At 42.8% G+C, this 21,096-nt stretch overlaps 1 protein-coding gene across 1 annotated transcript in view; it reads left to right on the top strand.

Moving 5' to 3' along the window:
* The window catches only part of ODR4 (odr-4 GPCR localization factor homolog), a 175,678-nt gene extending 163,476 nt beyond the window's left edge, over nt 1–12,202 (top strand). The window contains exons 13-14 of the mRNA XM_069737243.1: nt 6,480–6,587; nt 10,475–12,202. Coding sequence (XP_069593344.1) covers nt 6,480–6,587; nt 10,475–10,542 — 176 coding nt within the window. The 3' untranslated portion in view covers nt 10,543–12,202. The remainder of the gene's footprint in view (nt 1–6,479; nt 6,588–10,474) is intronic.
* The last annotated feature ends 8,894 nt before the right edge of the window (nt 12,203–21,096 follow it).

Genomic DNA, 21,096 nt, shown 5'->3' with positions numbered 1-21,096 from the left:
AGTCTTCTTGGAAATGATGCAACAAGTTTTTCACACCTGGATTTGGGGATCCTCTGCTATTCTTCGTTGCAGATCCTCTCAAGTTGCGTCAGGTTGGAAGATGAACGTTGGTAGACAGCCATTTTCAGGTCTCCCCAGAGATGCTCAATTGGAATTAGGTCAGGGCTCTGGCTGGGTCAGTCAAGAATGGTCACAGAGTTGTTCTGAAACCACTTCTTTGTTATTTTAGCTGTGTGCTTAGGGTCATTGTCTTGTTGGGAGGTGAACCTTCAGCCAAGTCTGAAGTACAGAGCACTCTGGAAGAGGTTTTCATCCAGAATATCTCAGTTCTTGGCCGCATTCATGTTTCCTTCAATGACAACCAGTCATCCTGTCCCTGCAGCTGAATAACACCCCCATAACATGATGCTGCCACCACCATGTTTCACTGTTGGGATTGTATTGGGTAGGGAGTCCTTCATGTGTTTTTTTTTTTTTTAGCAAACTCTATGCAGGCTTTCATATGTTTTGCACTGAGGAGAGGCTTCTGTCGGGCCACTCTGCCATAAAGGCCCGACTGGTGGAGGGCTGCAGTGATATCTGACTTTATCAAACTTTCTTCCATCTCCCAACTGCATCTCTGGAGCTCAGCCACAGTGATCTTGGGGTTCTTCTTTACCTCTCTCACCAAGGCTTTTCTCCCACGATTGCTCAGCTTGGCTGGACAGCCCGGTCTAGGAAGACTTCTGGTGGTCACACACTTCTTCCATTTAAGGATTATGGAGGCCACTGTGCTCTTAGGAACCTTGGGTACTGCAGAAACTCTTTTGTAACCTTGGAAAGATCTGTGCCTTGCCACAATTCTGTCTCTGAGCTCCTTGGTTAGTTTCTTTGACCTGATGATTCTCATTTGGTCTGACATGCACTGTGAGCTGTGAGGTCTTATATAGACAGGTGTGTGCCTTTCCAAATCAATTCCTCTTATTCTTATTATTATTCTTCTTATTATTATTATTATTATTATTTATATAGCACCACTAATTCCATGATGCTGTACATGAGAAAGGGGTTACGTACAGAGTTATAGATATTGTTTACAGAAAACAAATTTACAATGACAGACTGGTTCAGAGGGGAGGGGACCCTGTCCTTGCGGACTTAAATTCTATGGGATAATGGGGAAGAGACAGAAGGTCGGGGGTGCTTCAGTTCGGGTGGTGGTCACGCGGCAGCTCGGGTGGTGTTGAGGCGGCAGAATGGTTATTACAGGCTGTAGGCTTTCCTGAAGAGATGGGTTTTCAGTAGTGATGAGCGAGTGTACTCGTTGCTCGGGTGACTTCCGAGTATTTATGAATATTTATGATATTTAGTTTTCATCTCAACAGCTGAATAATTTACAGCTAGTAGCCAGGCTGAGTACATGTGGGGGTTGCTTGGTTGCTAGGGAATCCCCACATTTAATCAAGCAGGCTAGTAGGTGTAAATCATTCAGCTGCTGGGATGAAAAGTAAATCTCTGAGCAGTCATAAATACTCAGAGGTCACCCGAGCGTGCTCAGGAAAACCCGAGCAACGAGTACACTCGCTCATCACTAGTTTTCAGGTTCCGTCTGAAGTATCTGAGGGTGGTGGATAATCGAAAGTGTTGAGGCGTGGAATTCCAGAGGATGGGGGATATTCGGGAGAAATCTTAGAGGCAGTTGGGTGAGGAACGAATAAGTGTGGAGGAGAGTAGGAGGCAGGGCTGTGGAGTCTGAGTCATGGAGTCGGAGTAAGTTTTGGTTGGAGTCGGAGTTGGTAGAAATGTACCGACTCCAGCTTTTAAAAAATGTGTTAATATTTCATAATTGAACTTTCATATGAATTTTATAAATGTTACTAAAATATAAATGTTCTATCAAACTATGAACAACAGTGATAAGCAGTTCTGCTGGAGATAGACATTTCTTAAGGTACCGTCACATTAAGCGACGCTGCAGCGATATAGACAACGATGCCGATCGCTGCAGCATCGCTGCTTAGTCGTTGTGTGGTCGCTGGAGAACTGTCACACAGACAGCTCTCCAGCGACCAACGATGCCGAAGTCCCCGGGTAACCAGGGTAAACATCGGGTTACTAACCGCAGGGCCACGCTTAGTAACCCGATGTTTACCCTTGTTACCATTGTAAATGTAAAAAAAAAAAACACTACATACTTACATTCCAGTGTCTGTCGCGTTCCCCGGCGTCAGCTTCCCTGCACTGTGTAAGCGCCGGCCGTAAAGCAGAGCGGTGACGTCACCGCTGTGCTCTGCTTTACGGCCGGCCGGCGCTGACACACAGGGCTTATACAGGGCAGAGAAGCAGAGCGCCGAGGGACAGACAGCGGAAGGTAAGTATGTAGTGTTTTTTTGTTTTTTTTTACGCTGGTAACCAGGGTAAACATCGGGTTACTAAGCGCGGCCCTGCGCTTAGTAACCCGATGTTTACCCTGGTTACCAGCGAAGACATTGCTGAATCGGCATCACACACGCCGATTCAGCGATGTCAGCAGGAAGTCCAGCGACGAAATAAAGTGCTGGACTTTCTGCAGCGACGAACAACATCACAGCAGGATTCTGATCGCTGCTGTGTCAAACTGAACGATATCGCTAGCCAGGACGCTGCAACGTCACGGATCGCTAGCGATATCGTTCAGTGTGACGGTACCTTTACAGTATTACTGACCACTATAGCGTCACATTAATCAGCTGTATTTGAACATTTCACCATCACTCAAGATAGAAAACATTATGTCTGTCAGTGTATGACAAATGATCCAGACGAAAACAAATGCTGTGAAGCCAAGATCAGTGCATATTCAGGCAAAGATAAAAATCTAAAGAGACATTTACAGCACTTTCATCCAGAAGTACTGAAAGCAGTGGATGAGAAAGACTGCATCCAAACCAATGAACCAGTGCCCAGCTCTTCCAGCCAAACAAAGGAGCAAAGAACTTTGCAGCCATCAGTTGCAAGATATTTTGTCAGTGACAAAGTTACTGTGACAATGACAGTAGATACATTAAAAAACAGATCATAGAGCTTGTTGTAAAGGATAGTGTACCTATTTCATTATTTTCAGGACCAGCTTTTATGTGTCTGAATGGGGAAATGGGCCGCAAGCTTGGTGTTTCTCTGGAGAGAGAGAGTATTAGAAAATTAGTAATCGAAGAAGCTTTTAAACAAAAGGAAGAACTTAAAAAAACTGTCAAGGGACGCTTTTAGTTTCTTAAAATAGATGCCTGCACACGTCACAGAGTGAACTATTTTGCCATCAATGTCCGATTTGTTTGTGACAAAAATGTAATGGTTACCAAGACATTGGCAGTAAAAGACACCAAAGCTCATCACACCAGTGAGTTTCTCCAGGTCTTGGTGGAAAGGTTCGGCAAGACTATGAACTTAAAAAAGAGCAAGTTCTTTCTGTCGTAACTGACAATGCTTCAAATATGGTAAGTACTATTAAGCTAATGAATGAGAATAATGATGGTGACCAGCAGCTAGAAGAACATTCTGGGTCCACAGACACAGAAATGTTTGAAATAGAGGAACACAGTATTGTAACTGAGGAGCAAACTGAAGTTGCTTCAGATGAACAGCAACATGATAGTTTAGATGATCTTGTTGAAACTGTGTCAATACGTTCTTTCATTCATCACATGTGCTGTGTTGTGCATACGCTACAGCTGGCTATAAGAGACAGTCTGCAAGAAGGACATGCTGCTGCACTGATTGGCAAGGTGAGAAAATTGGCTACTGTTGCCAGAACCCCTAAAGTTGACTCAATTTTGAAGAGACGTGCTGGAAAAGGGGGGAAAAGGGGCAATTATTGATCAAGCCACACGATGGGGCAGTACTTACTTAATGATTCAGCTCTTCGTTGAACTGAAAATCTTTCTTGTAGACATGGCTAACCCTCAACTGATGCTAAATGAAAGTCAGTGGAATCAGGTGACTGAGCTGGAAAAATTGCTAGAGCACCCATTTACAGTGACTAAAAAATTACAAGCAGAGGACTTAACTCCAGGTATTTTCTTAAAGGAGGAGAAGAACCTGATGTTTCGCCTGTCCCAAAGAGGAGGGTTAATTAATTTATGAAGGAGTCGGAGACGGAACCTGATAAAATCCAGGAGTCGCAACTGTGGCTTACCGACTCCACAGCCCTGGTAGGAGGTCTTGGGAGGATCAAACATTACATGAGGGAAGATAGTGGTTGATTAGTTCAGAGATATAGAGAGGGGACAGGTTGTGGATGGCTTTGTAGATCGGTGTTAGTAGTTTGAACTGGATTCGTTGGGGAATTCAGAGCCAGTGGAGGAATTTGTAGAGGGGAGAAGCAGTGGAGTAGCGAGGCGAGAGGTGGATTAGCCAGGCAGTGGAGTTGAGGACAGACTGGAGCGGTGCAATAGAGTTAGTGGGGAGGCCACAGAGGAGGGTGTTGCAGTAATCAAGGCGGGAGATGATGAGGGCATGCACAAGAGTTTTGGTAGATTGTGGGCTGAGGAAGGGACGGATTCTGGCAATATTTTTGACTTGGAGGCGACAGGAGGTGGCAAGAGTTTGGATGTGCGGCTTGAAGGACAGGGCAGAGTCGAGAATTACCCCGAGGCAGCGGATTTCAGGTGTGGGAGAGAGCATGATGCCGTTTACCATAATAGATAGATCAGGTAGGGGGGATGCACGCGATGGGGGAAAGATGATGAGTTCGGTTTTGTCTACATTGAGTTTTAGGAAGCGAGAGGTGAAGAAGGAGGATATGGCTGACAGACACTCCAGGATTCTGGACAGCAAAGAGGTGACATCTGGACCAGAGAGGTAGATCTGAGTGTCGTCCACATACAGGTGGTACTGGAAGCCATGGGACTTTGAGTTGTTCTAGGCCAAGGGTATAGATGGAAAAAGTGTAGGGGTCCTAGGACAGAGCCTTGAGGGACTCCAACAGAGGGCGGGATGAGGAGGTAGTATGGAAGTGGGAAACGCTAAATGTGCTGTCAGAAAGGTATGAGGCAATCCAGGACAGGGCAAGGTCTTTGATGCCAAGGGAAGAAAGAATCTGTAGCAGTAGAAAGTGGTCGACTGTGTCAAAGGCAGAGGACAGGTCGAGAAGTAGGAGTATGGAGAACTGTCTGTTAGCTTTGAGTAATTAATTAGTAATTTTGGTCAGAGCAGTTTCGGTGGAGTGGTGGGGGCGGAAGCCAGATTGGAGGATGTCAAGGAATGAGTTAGATGAGAGGTGGGAGGAAAGTTGACCATGGACATGCTGCTCAAGGAGTTTTGAAGCAAACGGGAGCAGTGATATGGGGCGATAGCTGGGCATAGCAGTTGGGTCAATATTAGTTTTTTTGAGGATGGGTGTGATGGTGGCATGTTTGAAGGCAGAGGGGAAGGTACCAGAAGATAGTGATATGTTGAAGAGATGGGTTAGGGCTGGAATGAGCGTGTTAGTGAGGTTGGAGAGCAGGTGGGAAAGGATGGGGTCAAGAGCACAGGTGGTGAGCTGTGATTTGGAAAGGAGGTGGGTAAGCTCTCCTTCAGTGATGTTGGAGAGGGAGGTTATTAAGGAAGGGCAGAGGTCTGGTATATGGAGTGGTTGGGGTGGTGGAACAGTAAAGGTTTGCCTTGTTTTGTCGATCTTTTTTTTGAAGTAGGTGGCAAAGTCCTCGGAAGAGATGAGGGGAGTTGGGGGTGGCAGTGGTGGGCGGAGGAGAGAGTTAAATGTGCTGAACAGTTGTTTTGGGTTGTAGGATAATGCAGATACAAGGTTTATGAAATAGGTCTGTTTAGCAGAGGTGAGGGCTAACTTGAAGGCAAGTGTAGCTTGTTTGAAAGCAGTGAAGTCGTCTGGCAGGCGTGTTTTCTTCCAACGCCGCTCCCCGACCCTAGATGCTTGTCGAAGTTTTTGGTGAGATTGTTATGCCAAGGTTGCCTATTGATTTCTGGCACTTTGCCATGCATGAGAGGGTCGACTAAGTCTATGGCTGATGTGAGGGTGGAGTTATAGAAAGCGGTGGCGCTCTCCGTGTCGTGGAGTGAAGATATGGAGGACAGGGGTAGAAAAGAGTCTGAGAGTGAAAAATGTAAAGGGGTCTGAATACTTTCCATGCCCACTGTATTAATATCTATTACTTTATTACCTTTTGTTGTTCTAGCTTATGGGTTTATGCAAATAAAGGATATGTAATGTCTGAACTTGGGGGGCTTAACCTCAGGAATCCCACTCTAGTGATCCTTGGGGTTCTCCCCCCCGATCAACTATTTATCACATATCATGTAAAAAAGTAATATGAGTCTTTAGTAATACTTTTTTAAAAACTGTAATGTCATCTGTGTGCTATTTCTAGAAGGCTAAGACGTGGGGCTGTAGTCAGGTAGATCTGAGCTCTGTCTCTGGCACATGTGGCCAGCATCATTTACACTTTGACTAATATGATTTTATATAGTGTTTTTAGTAAGATCTGTTTATTCTTTTGTTAATAAAGAGAATGAACATCAGCCGCATCATGATCTGTGTAAACCTGATCAGCCATCAAGTGACGACAAGCATATATTAAGGAAAGGTGAATCTAAAAGACTTCAGCCAAATCTGGGTATGTGCAATGTGAATATTTTCCAATGACACTTTATAAAGTTGTGCAGAATTATTTGCAGGAAAAACCCAGACTCGAATTCTGACTTTAAAATATCTGTTGTTATTATTATTATAGATTAATATCTGTTCTGTTGGAGGTTTAGCTGTAAATGAATAGACATGTCATAAGGGAGTTTTGATGATGGTGATAATTTATTTAAACCGAATTACCTTTCTGACTCTCCAGGGAGGACAAAAGCATTTTGTGACAATAAATGTAATAAAGTTTGAAGGTGTTGTACGGCATTTAATATTGATCATCGTTCCTGTGGATATGTCATTAATATGAAATCAGTGAGGTTCTGACATCCTGCACCCCCACCGACCAGCAGCCATCAGATTTAGGGCTCGCTCACACTGCCATATCAAAAATCAGTCCCATTCTCATCCAGAAAAGTGGGACTATATTTTTTCTCCCTTGTCATCTATGTGCTGTCTGTACGCAATCCGTTTTTTACTCAGCAGCTATTAATCATGCACAGTTTTCTATGCTGCAGAATGTAATATATCTGTAAAAATCCATTGCCATACTGATGGTCTGTATACTGATGGTCCATATGGCATCCGATTTTTTTTTTCTCACACCTATCAGATATCGGATTGAAATCACAGCTTGCTGCAATTTTGTTTTCATGCCGAATACAGTTGATTAAAAAAACTCAGATCTGCACTGCGCCATTCAGTAACATTGATCTGAGTGCAAAACCTTTACTCTCGCATTGCACTCATCCGATTTATGCACTAGTGTTTGTGAACCCTTAAACATTGTAGAAAGCTGACGAGCGCAGTTCTGGTCAATGTGGAGTGACCATTCTTGTTCTTTTGAATAGGAGCTAGTCTGCAGTTGTCGACTTCATCTGATACAGACATTGAATGGAGCTTCCAGAGCTAATAACATCTGCGCACATAAACCATTTATTAAAGGAAAGAAAATGTACCGTACTTTGTAGGTTGTTACCAATATAGGACATAAAATGACTCTATATAGCAAGGCTGTTCCCAACTTCAGAAGTTATCTCACACCTGGGCCCATCTTGGGACCGGTGGGTGTCCAACTGCTCTGCAGAGCTCCTTCTCAATGAATCGGCGGCCATACATGCGCACCTTCACTCCATTCATTGTCTATGGGATTGTCACTGGTAGACGAGTACATCCCCACTTTTTTCCGCAGTCCCATAAACAGGCGTATACATGGAAATATTGGGGACCCATAGCAATTGCCTCCTCACTCTGCCCTCACCCAAAAAACTGGGAGAGGGACATGTATTGCAGCACATACACCGTAAATGTGCCCCTAGTGAAGCCTTTGTGTTCTCGCCCACTACAATACCCATTTCCTGGTCCCCATAGAGTATGATGCCCATAAAAATGCCTCTCACACACAGTGTGGTATTCCCACAGTGAATCCCCTCACATAATTTGCTCCACAGTACCCCAGCGCACAAAGTGTAACGCTCCAACAGTTGCCGTCACAGCGCCACCAACCCCACATGGCTCCCACAACCCCCCATAAACATTATCATGGCCCCCAGCCCCTCACATGCAGTATGATATCCCCACAGTTTTATGACCCCAATTCAGGTACAGGTCCTTCTCAAAAAATTAGCATATAGTGTTAAATTTAATTATTTACCATAATGTAATGATTACAATTAAACTTTCATACATTATAGATTCATTATCCACCAACTGAAATTTGTCAGGTCTTTTATTGTTTTAATACTGATGATTTTGGCATACAACTCCTGATAACCCAAAAAACCTGTCTCAATAAATTAGCATATTTCACCCATCCAATCAAATAAAAGTGTTTTTTAATAACAAACAAAAAAACCAACAAATAATAATGTTCAGTTATGCACTCAATACTTGGTCGGGAATCCTTTGGCAGAAATGACTGCTTCAATGCGGCGTGGCATGGAGGCAATCAGCCTGTGACACTGCTGAGATGTTATGGAGGCCCAGGATGCTTCAATAGCGGCCTTAAGCTCATCCAGAGTGTTGGGTCTTGCGTCTCTCAACTTTCTCTTCACAATATCCCACAGATTCTCTATGGGGTTCAGGTCAGGAGAGTTGGCAGGCCAATTGAGCACAGTAATACCATGGTCAGTAAACCATTTACCAGTGGTTTTGGCACTGTGAGCAGGTGCCAGGTCGTGCTGAAAAATGAAATCTTCATCTCCATAAAGCATTTCAGCCGATGGAAGCATGAAGTGCTCCAAAATCTCCTGATAGCTAGCTGCATTGACCCTGCCCTTGATGAAACACAGTGGACCAACACCAGCAGCTGACATGGCACCCCACACCATCACTGACTGTGGGTACTTGACACTGGACTTCAGGCATTTTGGCATTTCCTTCTCCCCAGTCTTCCTCCAGACTCTGGCACCTTGATTTCCGAATGACATGCAAAATTTGCTTTCATCAGAAAAAAGTACTTGGGACCACTTAGCAACAGTCCAGTGCTGCTTCTCTGTAGCTCAAAAGTGGCTTTACCTGGGGAATGCGGCACCTGTAGCCCATTTCCTGCACACGCCTGTGCACGGTGGCTCTGGATGTTTCCACACCAGACTCAGTCCACTGCTTCCTCAGGTTCCCCAAGGTCTGGAATCGGTCCTTCTCCACAATCTTCCTCAGGGTCCGGTCTCCTCTTCTCGTTGTACAGCGTTTTCTGCCACATTGTTTCCTTCCAACAGACTTACCATTGAGGTGCCTTGATACAGCACTCTGGGAACAGCCTATTTGTTGAGAAATTTCTTTCTGGGTCTTACCCTCTTGCTTGAGGGTGTCAATGATGGCCTTCTTGACATCTGTCAGGTCGCTAGTCTTACCCATGATGGGGGTTTTGAGTAATGAACCAGGCAGGGAGTTTATAAAAGCCTCAGGTATCTTTTCCATGTGTTTAGAGTTAATTTGTTGATTCAGAAGATTAGGGTAATAGGTCGTTTAGAGAACCTTTTCTTGATATGCTAATTTATTGAGACAGGTTTTTTGGGTTATCAGGAGTTGTATGCCAAAATCATCAGTATTAAAACAATAAAAGACCTGACAAATTTCAGTTGGTGGATAATGAATCTATAATATATGAAAGTTTAATTGTAATCATTACATTATGGTAAATAATGAAATTTAACACTATATGCTAATTTTTTGAGAAGGACCTGTATGTTGGGCCATACAGCTTCATATACACAACCCGTGTAACCCGTACATAGTATCAAGGACCCACAGTATTGACATTACTCCCCTAGCCCTGTGCCCCCGGTGGTGCTGCTCGTGGACTCGGGCTCCGCATAGCAGACACAGTCTAGTGGGGTCTTTGTGCCTGCTGTGGTGGGACTGAGACACACAGGCTGAATGGTGACTATTCTGTTCAGTCCTATACATAGGGTATGTCTTCTAAAGATGGGGATAACTCTGTAAAGACTTGGATCTTCTATTTCGAGTGAACAGATTATTGATACTTCCACTGCATGTTCTTTTATTTCACTTTTCTAACTTTTCTTCTGGAGTTTTTCCAGTTCTGCATATATTTATTGCGAGAACAACATAAACCTTCTAAGATTTGACATTAAAGACTTTAGTTTAATTGAATCATCTCAATATTTTTCCATTTATGAAAGGTAGACAAGCTGTGACCCTGTACTCTAATGTATATACCCTTCCCATAGTCTGTGTATTAATAAACCTAGCAGCCATGTTCTATGAGAGTCATTCAGAATTGCCAGTGTATCATGTAAAGTACACAGGTTATCAGCATTTACATTACATCCTGAAGTATTCTGGGTTTTTTGTAATGTGCTGTGTTTTGATAATGTGACACTAATATTTTCTTTTTCCACCCAGGACTCCTAATGGCGACAGCAGTAGTTCTTCTAGCAACCCTAATATCCTTACATTTCCTAACTGAGTAACCCTGTATGAATACACATGGCTAAGCAATGCTCTTTTATTCAAGAATGAATATGTCATATTATAAAGGAGAAAATCATCCTGCAATCAAAGCGTCTTATGCAGTTATTTCATAAAAGTAACTTTTCAGTATGCTTCATCAAACTCTGCATCACACAAAGTGCAACTAGTTTAATTTACAGCACACTGTTGTGTATTATCAGTCTCTTGTAAATTTGTCACGATGTGACTGAAGCGGTGTGACTCGACTCACGAATGGTCGGTCAATGGACAGCACAAACACACCAGGGAAACAATAACAACGGTGGGCCCTGTCGGTAGGGAATGGGGGAATGGACCCCTCCTGCACTCACCTGAGGATGTGCCCTGATCTCACTATGGTCCCTATACGGGTTCTTTCACCCCGCCGCCGAGCAGCATACCTAATCCCTCACTTGCCCTGCTCTTATCCCTAAGTAGGGAACTGGCAGGTGAGAGCACTGGTCCCACCGCTGCACTAATCCGACAAAAGGAAACAGACAACAAAGGGACAAAGAAGCAATAACACCGCACAGCAGAGTAAGGCACCAGAAGAGTGAACTCAGCCGAAGTACCACTGCACCCAGAAAGCTCCTCAGTCAGGCTTGGTCACAGAAGGCTGCTCTAACACCGACAGTCAGCTGGTGCATCAGGTGACCTCTTGAAGGATGGTGGGAGTGGTCACCACCCACATCAGCTGACCCAGCAGCAATGCAATTACACCAGCAGGCCACCGGGGAAAAACTGCATTAACCCCCGATGGCCTGAAAGGAAAAAAAGTTTTAAGTTGATGAAACCAGATCTGCCACAAATCCTAAAATTGATTGTGACAAAATTGACATCTCTGATTCCAGGGAAGTGTAACTTATTGTTCTGCTTGCTGCAGATTTGATAAAACCATTGTTTTTATCTGCTGCAGATCAAGCAGTTCTCTAAATCAGGGGTGTCAAACTGCATTCCTCGAGGGCTGCAACCAGGTCATCTTTTCAGGATTTCCTTGTACTGCACAGGTGATAATTTAATCACCTACACAAATAATGATTGCAGCACCTTGTGCAATGCTAAGGAAATCTTGAAAACACGCATGGTTTGCAGCCCTCGAGGAATGCAGTTTGACACCCCTGCTCTAAATGCAGAGCTCCCTATCAACCTGCCCACAACACTTACAGCTTTCTGTCTATGCACAGTGTACACAGAAAGCTGTCATGAACATGGAGGACTACATGGCAGCAGCTTTACTAGTCATCTTATGATAAAGTCCCTGTTTTAACAGCAGGAGATTATCAAACACTACAGCAAGAAGTCCAGTAAGTGATTCATCGCTGGAATGTGGGTTTCTGACATTACATTCCTCTCAGATTAGTTGACAATAACCTGGTGACAAATTCCCTTTAAAAGAAAACTTTTCTGGTTATAATATTACTTTCTTAGTGTCTCCAAGTAACATCCTGAATGTCGCCATACCGGCATCAGAAGCATGATTCTCTGTTAGCAGGTGCTGTCTATATCCTCTTCGTCTGATTTGTCACCAGATAATTTGACTTCTGGATTTCTTGTGTTTGTCATATTATTCAATTCAAATGTTTGCGCTATGATTATCCCACTCCGGTTATGTAAATGAGTAAATAAAATAAATAGAAAGATTTTGTAAGTAAGAAGCTGTTCTGTCATAAAATAGTAAACCTTAACCCCTTAATTCCATATGACGGACTATCCCGTCGAGGTGACCTGGGACTTAATTCCCAGTGACAGGATAGTATGTCATATGCGATCGGCCGCACTCACAGGGGGAGCGCGGCCGGGTGTCAGCTGACTATCGTAGCTGACATCCGGCACTATGTGCCAGGAGCAGTCACGGACCGCTTCTCAGGGAAGCTCCCTGTGGGCAATGTTATAAAGTAAAAAAAAAAATATTCACATGTGTAAAAAAAAAAATAAAAATTCCTAAATAAAGAAAAAAATATATTGTTCCCATAAATACATTTCTTTATCTAAATAATAAAACAAAACAATAAAAGTACACATATTTAATGTTGCCGCATCCTTAATGACCCCACCTATAAAACTGTCCTGCTGGTTAACCCCTTCAGTGAACGCGGTTAAAAAAAAAAAAAAAGGCAAAAAACAACACTTTATTATCATACCGCCGAACAAAAAGACTGATATAAATAACCATGGTACCGCTGAAAACGTCATCTTGTCCGCAAAAAACCAGCCGCCATACAGCATCATCAGCAAAAAAATAAAAGTTATAGTCCTCAGAATAAAGCGATGCAAAAATAATTATTTTTTCTATAAAATAGTTTTTATCGTATAAAAGCGCCAAAATATAAAAAAATTATAAATGAGGTATCACTGTAATCATACTGACCCGAAGACTAAAACTGCTTTATCAATTTTACCAAACGTGGAACGGTATAAACGCCCCCCAAAAAGAAATTCTTGAATAGCTGGTTTTTGGTCATTCTGCCTCACAAAAATCGGAATAAAATGCAATCAAAAAATGTCACATGCCCGAAAATGTTACCAATAAAAACATCAACTCGTTCCGGAAAAAACAAGACCTCACATGATTCTGTGAACTCAAATATGGAAAAATTATAGCTATTTTTTGCAATAAAAAGCGTTTTTTAGTCTGTGACGGCTGTCAATCATAAAAATCCGCTATAAAAAGCGCTATATAAGTAAATCAAGCCCCCCTTCATCACCCCCTTAGTTAGGGAAAAATAATAAAATTTAAAAAAAATGTATTTATTTCCATTTTCCCATTAGGGCTAGGTTTAGGATTAAGGCTAGGGTTTGGGGCTATGGTCAGGGTATCAGTTATAATTGGGTGTTTCCACTGTTTAGGCACATCAGGGCTCTCCAAACGCAACATGGCGTCCGATCTCAATTCCAATCAATTGAAAAGTCAAATGGCGCTCCTTCCCTTCCGAGCTCTGTCATGCGCCCAAACAGTGGTTTACCCCCACATGTGGGGTATCGGTGTACTTAGGACAAATTGTACAACAACGTTTGGTGTCAATTTTCTCCTGTTACCCTTGGTAATATAAAACAAATTGGAGCTGAAGTAAATTTTGTGTGAAAAAAGTTAAATGTTCATTTTTATTTAAACATTCCAAAAATTCCTGTGAAGCACATGAAGGGTTAATAAACTTCTTGAATGTGGTTTTGAGCACCTTGAGGGGTGCAGTTTTTAGAATGGTGTCACACTTGGGTATTTTCTATCATATAGACCCCTCAAAATGACTTCAAATGTGATGTGGTCCCTTAAAAATTATTGGTGTTGTAAAAATGAGAAATTGCTGGTCAACTTTTAACCCTTATAACTCCCTAACAAAAAAAAAAAAAATTGGTTCCTAAATTGTGCTGATCTAAAGTAGACACGTGGGAAATGTTACTTATTAAGTATTTTTTGTGTGACATATCTCTGTGATTTAAGGGCATAAAAATTCAAAGTTGGAAAATTGCAAAATTTACAATATTTTCGCCAAATTTCAATTTTTTTCACAAATAAACGCAGGTAATATCAAAGAAATTTTACCACTATCATGAATTACAATATGTCGTGAGAAAACAATGTCAGAATCACCGGGATTCGTTGAAGCGTTTCAGAGTTATAACCTCATAAAGGGACAGTGGTCAGAATTGTAAAAATTGGCCCGGTCATTAACGTGCAAACCACCCTTGGGGCTTAAGGGGTTAAGGTAGTCCTAACACATCGTTAGGAACTAAAGTGATTACCTCATTGCAGTGGTTTTGATGATATTCTGAGGTGCATCAGTTTGTCATGTTACGTTTGTGTGTCAAAATGACTCCATATTGTAATTAAAGGTAAATTTTGAAAAGAAAGGTATTCTTTTTTTTTCAAAAATTATTTATTGTCACAAAATCTTATTTTGCACCCTAAATTAGTAAACGTCACCGTGTCTCAAGCCGGAATTCGGAAAAATGTAGTCACAGAAGCGAAATAAAAATTGCGAGTGGTCAAAATGACTCCATCGGTAGTTCTAGTGTTAGAGACAGTGTGCCTTTGTCTACCTCAATCTGCAGCCGAGTGAGCGATCTACCACAACATACACATATATATGGATATACAGAGGATTATCCCCCGGAGCTGTTTTCGTTTTTCTCTCCCCTTCTTTCCAGAGCCATAACTTTATTTTTCCGTCAATATGGCCATGTGAGGGCTTATTTTTTGTGGGACGAGTTGTACTTTTGAACGATACCATTGGTTTTACCATGTCCTGTAACAGAAAACGGTCAAAAAATTCCAAGTGCAATGAAATTGCAAAAAAAGTGCAATCCCACACTTGTTTTTTGTTTGGCTTTTTTGCTAGGTTTACTAAGTGCTAAAACTAACCTGCCATTATGATTTTCCAGGCCATTACGATTTCATAGACGCCAAACATGTCTAGGTTCTTTTTAATCTAAGTGGTGAAAAAAAAATCCAAAATTCGCATAAAAAAAGAATAAAAAAAAGGATTAACCTGGTCGCTAGACGGCATAGCGAGAAAAAAGATCAAACCGTCAAAATTACGTTTTTTTGGTCGCCGTGACATTGAATTAAAATGAAATAACGGGCGATCAAAAAAAGTATCTGCACAAAAGTGGTATAATTAAAAACATCAGCTCAGCACGCAAAAAATAAGCCCTCACCCAACCCCAGATCATGAAAAATGGAGACGCTACGGGTATCGGAAAATTGCGCCATTTTTTATTTATTTTTTTGATAGATCAGGCAATTCTGAAAGCAGCGATACCAAATATGTGTAGATTTGATATTTTTTATTGTTTTATTTTGATTGGGGCGAAAGGGGGGTGATTTGAACTTTTATTTTTTTTTATATTTTTAAACACTTTTTTTGGGGGGGAATGCTTTGATACCCTCCATTGGAGGCTAGAAGCATGCACTACACGATCGCCTCTGCTACATAGAGGTGAAGCACAGAAATACAGGCTTGCTATGAGCGCCGACCACAGGGTGGCACTCATAGCAATCGGCCATCAACAACCATAGAGGTCTCAAGGCGACCTCTATCTACGCGTTTCAGGTGGCAAAGCACCCTTAATCATGATATCATGATTAAGGGTGCTTTGCCACCTGAAACGCGTAGATAGATAGTGTTTTTATCCTTATTGTGCTGATGTTTTTATCCTCTGCTTCTATATGAAGTGAATAAAGTACCAAGTTTTTACTTTTCACTGTCTCGTTGAGCTGGATATTCTTTTTTTGCTTTTTGGATTCCCCACGCCTTGACACAGCGTTTCCGTGCTCCGAGTGGAACTGTTACTATGGTGAGCTGGATTTTCTTTTTCGTTACTATAAATAAAATTGCACACATTGTTGAGGGAGGATCTGAAGTGACCCTTCACTGTTGACTCGGTGATTTTCAAATTGATCCACAGAGCGTTGCCGGCAACTGAAAATGACCAGATAGAAACGTATGTCTCTGTTTGGGAGGATCGAGCATCTCTAAGCCCCGTTTATTGTGTCGCACTTTTCATAATCTTAACAAGTTACACTTCAACCAATCAACATAAGAACACACTCACAGTTCTTAACCTATAAGAATGCAAGAACAGCCTGTACATCAAGGTCTTCGTAGAACAATACACCCTCAGTCTCATGCCTTGTTCAGGTTGAAACAATCAAGGTCTCATAACAACTATGAACTTTTACCCTGTAACAAAATTTATCTCAAAACAGTAAGATGGAGTCGAAAAGCACAAAATGAAGCCTGCTTTAATTTTTCTTAGTTTAACCCTTCACAACATCACCAATTTTCTAAGTAAATATATTTCTAAAAGTGCTGTTGACATGAAATTCTCATCAGATGTCAGTAACAACCCCTCCAATACACACAGACATCTTCATCACCTGGAAGATGGCAGCAGAATTTTTTCAAGAATATTTCGGTACGTTTGTCCATTCAGCCTTTCTTCAATCGTATGAAGTTTGCCAGTGCTGTATGCAGAAAAACAGCCCCACACCATGTTGTTCCCCCCTTCAAACTTCACTATTGGTATGTTGCTGATTCCAGGTCTTTCTGTAGTACTCCACAGATGGCCCTTGGTTCTTGGACAACTTTTCTTTTCACTCCTTTGTCTGAAAACTTACAGGGAACACTTGATTGTGGCCGGTTTATGGTGCAATTATGTTCTTTCCACTTCTGGATTATGGCCCCAGTTGTGCTCTCTGGTATCTTCAGTAGTTTAGAAATTCTTCTGTAACCAATGCCATCGGTATGTTTTGCAACAATAAGGTTGTGAAGGTCTTGAGACAGCTCATTTGTTTTACCCATCATGAGATGTTTATTGTGTGACACCTTGGTAATAAGACACCTTTTTATAGGCCATCAGTTGAACCAGAACAGCTGATATTATTTTTGACTAAGTGACAGGATTGCTTTCTAAATACTGATAGATTTCAGCTGGTGTCATGAATTCCATGGCATTTTGCACCTCTTCCTTCATGTGTTCAATACATTTTCCCTGTGTCATTTATCATTATTACACATAACTTTATTTATGGACATCTATAGTTTACCGTATATACTCGAGTATAAGCCGAGGTTTTCAGCCCATTTTTTAGGCTAAAATTGCCCCTCTTGGCTAATACTCGAGTCATTGTCCCAGGGGGTCGGAGGGGGAGCGGCAAGAGTGGCGGCTGTCACATCATACTCACCTACTCCCGCCGCGGTCTCTGCACTTCTCTGTTTCTCTGTTGGTCTCTGGTGCCTGCAGCAATTCCTGTGTTCAGCTGTCATGTGGTACCGCTCATTAAAGTAATGAATGTGGACACGACTCCACCCCCACAGACGGAGCGCATATACACTACTTACCATATGACCATTGAACACAGGAACAAGCTGCCGGAGACCATCGGAGAAGCAAGAACGTACATGGATATCGCACCGGGAGAGGGTGAGTATGACGGAGAAGGGTGAGCCATGCGATATTAACCTGTCCCTGTTCCACCACAGCGCTGTGTCTTCCGAATCCTCTGGCTGTAACGTTCAGGTCAGAGGGTGCAATGACGTGGTTAGTGTGCGCCTTCTGCCTGCAGAGACCCAGAAGACACAGTGGCGTGCGGCGGTGGAACGGGGACAGGTGAATAGTGCAAGTGCCGATGCCCTGAGCCAGCGGCGACTCCTCAACTGACCCCCATAGCGCGCCAGTGTCCCCGCCTGCTCAGGACATCGGCGCCCAGCGACGAGAGGTGAGTATGTCATTTTTTTTTTTTTTCATCGCAGCAGCAGCAGCATATGGGGCATATTCTATGGAGCATCTTATGGGACCATCAACCTTTATGGAGCAGCATATGGGACATATTATTCTATTGAGCATCTTATGGGACCATCAACCTTTTTGCAGCATTATATTGGGCATAATATTCTATGGAGCATCTTATGGGGCAGCATATGGGGCATATTATTCTATTGAACATCTTATGGGGCCATCAACCTTTGTGCAGCATTATATGGGGCATAATATTCTATAGAGCATCTTATGGGGTCATCAACCTTTGCAGTATTATATGGGGCATAAAATTCTATGGAGCATCTTATGGGGCCATTATTAACCTTTTATGCAGCATTTTATGGGGCATATTTTAATATGGAGCATCTTATGGGGGCCATCATGAACTTTATGGAGCATTACATGGGGCTCCTGATTCAATATGGATATTCAAAAACACAACCTACTGATGTCTCAATTAATTTTACTTTTATTCGTATCTATTTTTATTTTTGAAATTTACCAGTAGCTGCTGCATTTCCTACCCTAGACTTATACTCGAGTCAATAAGTTTTCCCAGTTTTTGTGGCAAAATTAGGGGTCTCGGCTTATACTCGAGTACATATACTGTAATTGAGTATATATACTGTAATTCCTTTGCCTATGTGGATTGGATGGATTGTTACCAGCGTCTGGTGAAAACGTCATATCAATAGCACCTTTAGAGTATACTTAGAAAATTGGTGACATGTTCAATACTTATTTCACCCGCTGTTTATACGGCACTGTGAAACAGTTTCAGGTGTGGGAAAAATGCTTCAAAATAACAATTGAAGTTTTAATAGTTTATTTTTATCAATCAACAAAATGCAAAGTGAATAAACAAAAGAGAAATTTAAATCGCATCAGTATTTTATGTGACCATCTTCTGCGTTCATACAAATCATTCCACCACCTGCTCTTTCTGTTTTTTTCTCCTTCTACTAGTTGCAGGTGACATCTCCCCAAACCCTGGACCTCCTTCCACTAGCATACATTACTCTCCTCCAGCTACATATAGAAACCCGGCTAATCTTATTAACATTCAGTGCATGCCTTCTCCTATTGCTTTCCACTGTGCTCTCTGGAATGCACGGTCTGTGTGTAACAAACTAACTTACATTCACGATCTTTTCCTCTCTAATTCCCTTAACCTTCTGGCTATTACAGAAACCTAGATCCAGCATTCAGACACCACTGCCGCTGCCGCTCTCTCGTTTGGTGGGCTGAAATTTTCACATACCACCAGACTTGAGAACAGGCAGGGTGGAGGTGTTGGTTTACTCCTTTCATCACAATGTGATTTCCAGGTCATCCCCCCCGGTTCCCTCACTTACATTTCCTTCCTTTGAAGTCCACGCTGTCAGACTCTTTAAGCCCTTCTCCTTGCGGGTGGCGGTTGTTTATCGCGCTCCAGGCTCCTGCCTGTTTCTAGACCAATTCGCCACCTGGCTTACTCACTTTCTATCCTATGACATCCCCACCCTGATCATGGGAGACTTTAACATCCCCATCAATGATCCCCTCTCCCAATCTGCCTCTCATCTTCTCTCTCTAACTTCTTCATTCAACCTCTCACAGTTTACTATTTCTCCTACGCATGAGGATGGGAATACTCTGGACCTGGTTTTCTCCCGTTCCAGATCGCTGCACGACTTTACTAACTCCACTCTCCCGCTCTCTGACCACAACCTTCTTTCCTTCTCTGTCAAGAATTGTCTACTCACCCAGGTCACCCCCACTTACCACACTTATCGGAATACACGTACCATTAATACCCAGCAGCTTATGGACAACCTCCACACATCCTTAGCCCCCATCTCCTCCCTCTCCTGTCCAGACTTAGCATTGTCACACTTCAATATTACACTGAAGAATGCCCTGGATGCACCTTCTACACGCAGAAAGACCCGACACAGACAACGGCAGCCCTGGCACACTATGCAAACACGCTTTCTTCAGCGTTGCTCAAGGTGTACAGAGCGGCAGTGGAGAAAATCTCTCTTAGCAGAAGACTTCATCCACTATACGTCCATGCTCAAAACCTATAACTCTGCCCTTTCTCTGGCCAAACAATCCTACTTCACCACCCTCATCACCTCACTATCCAACAACCCAAAACGACTTTTTGAAACCTTAAACTCCCTCCTGAAACCTAAAGTACAGGCCCCCATCTCCAATCTCAGTGGTGAGGATCTGGCCACTTATTTCCTAGAAAAAATCAACCACATCCATTAGGATATCTCAGCCCAATCTCCTCAGTGCCTGGATCCCCTTCCCTGCCGCACCTCAAGCTCATTAGACATCTTTGAGCCTGTTTCAGAAGAAGTTTCCAAGCTCCTCACTTCTGCTCGGCCTACAACCTGCAATAGTGACCCCATTCCTTCACCTCTCCTGCAGTCTCTCTCACCAGTGGTCACCACTCACCTGACTAAAATATTTAACCTCTCTTTCTTCAGGTATCTTTCCCTCCTCATTTAAACATGCCATCATTACCCCTTTACTTAAAAAGCCATCCCTGGACCAGAACTGCATGCCTAACTACAGATCTGTCTGTAACCTTTCCTTCATCTCTAAACTCCTGGAACGCTTGGTCAACTCCCGTCTAATCCGCTATCTCTCGGATAACTCTCTTCTTGACCTCTTACAATCTGGTTTCCGCTCTTTACACTCCACTGAAACTGCCCTCACTAAAGTCTCTAATGATCTAATAACAGCTAAATCCAAAGGTCATTGCTCTCTGCTGATTCTCCTGGATCTATCTGCCGCATTTGATACTGTGGATCACCAGCTCCTTCTCACTATGCTCCGCTCCATAGGCCTCAAGGACACAGCCCTCTACTGGTTCTCCTCCTACCTCTCTGATCGCTCCTTCACTGTATCTTTTGCCGGCTCCTCCTATTATTCATCTGCCTCAGGGCTGGATTGGCAAATGCCAGAAGGGCCTGTCTGGTCATGGGCTGCCTTGTCTGCTACATTGTTAGCAGAATCAGTGTTCTCAAGACTCCCATACTGTTAACAGTTGTGATGGAGCACAAAGTCGCTGACTCCGTCACTTACCCCAGCAGGCCACAGGTATCATTAGAAATATTGGTCTTGTAGTAAATCTTGCTTTCCTCCATCCACGATAATGTTAATAATATATCCCCATCTGTTGCTTGGAAATAGGAAACATGGGCCTGTGTGACTGCAAATGCCAGGGCTGAATTTTAGTACCCGTCCGTACCTGATCTGCCTCCACACCCTCCATGCATATG

Source organism: Ranitomeya imitator, chromosome 8, assembly GCF_032444005.1.
Source record: "Ranitomeya imitator isolate aRanImi1 chromosome 8, aRanImi1.pri, whole genome shotgun sequence".
Taxonomy (NCBI): domain Eukaryota; kingdom Metazoa; phylum Chordata; class Amphibia; order Anura; family Dendrobatidae; genus Ranitomeya; species Ranitomeya imitator.
This window is presented reverse-complemented; position numbering and strand designations above follow the sequence as displayed.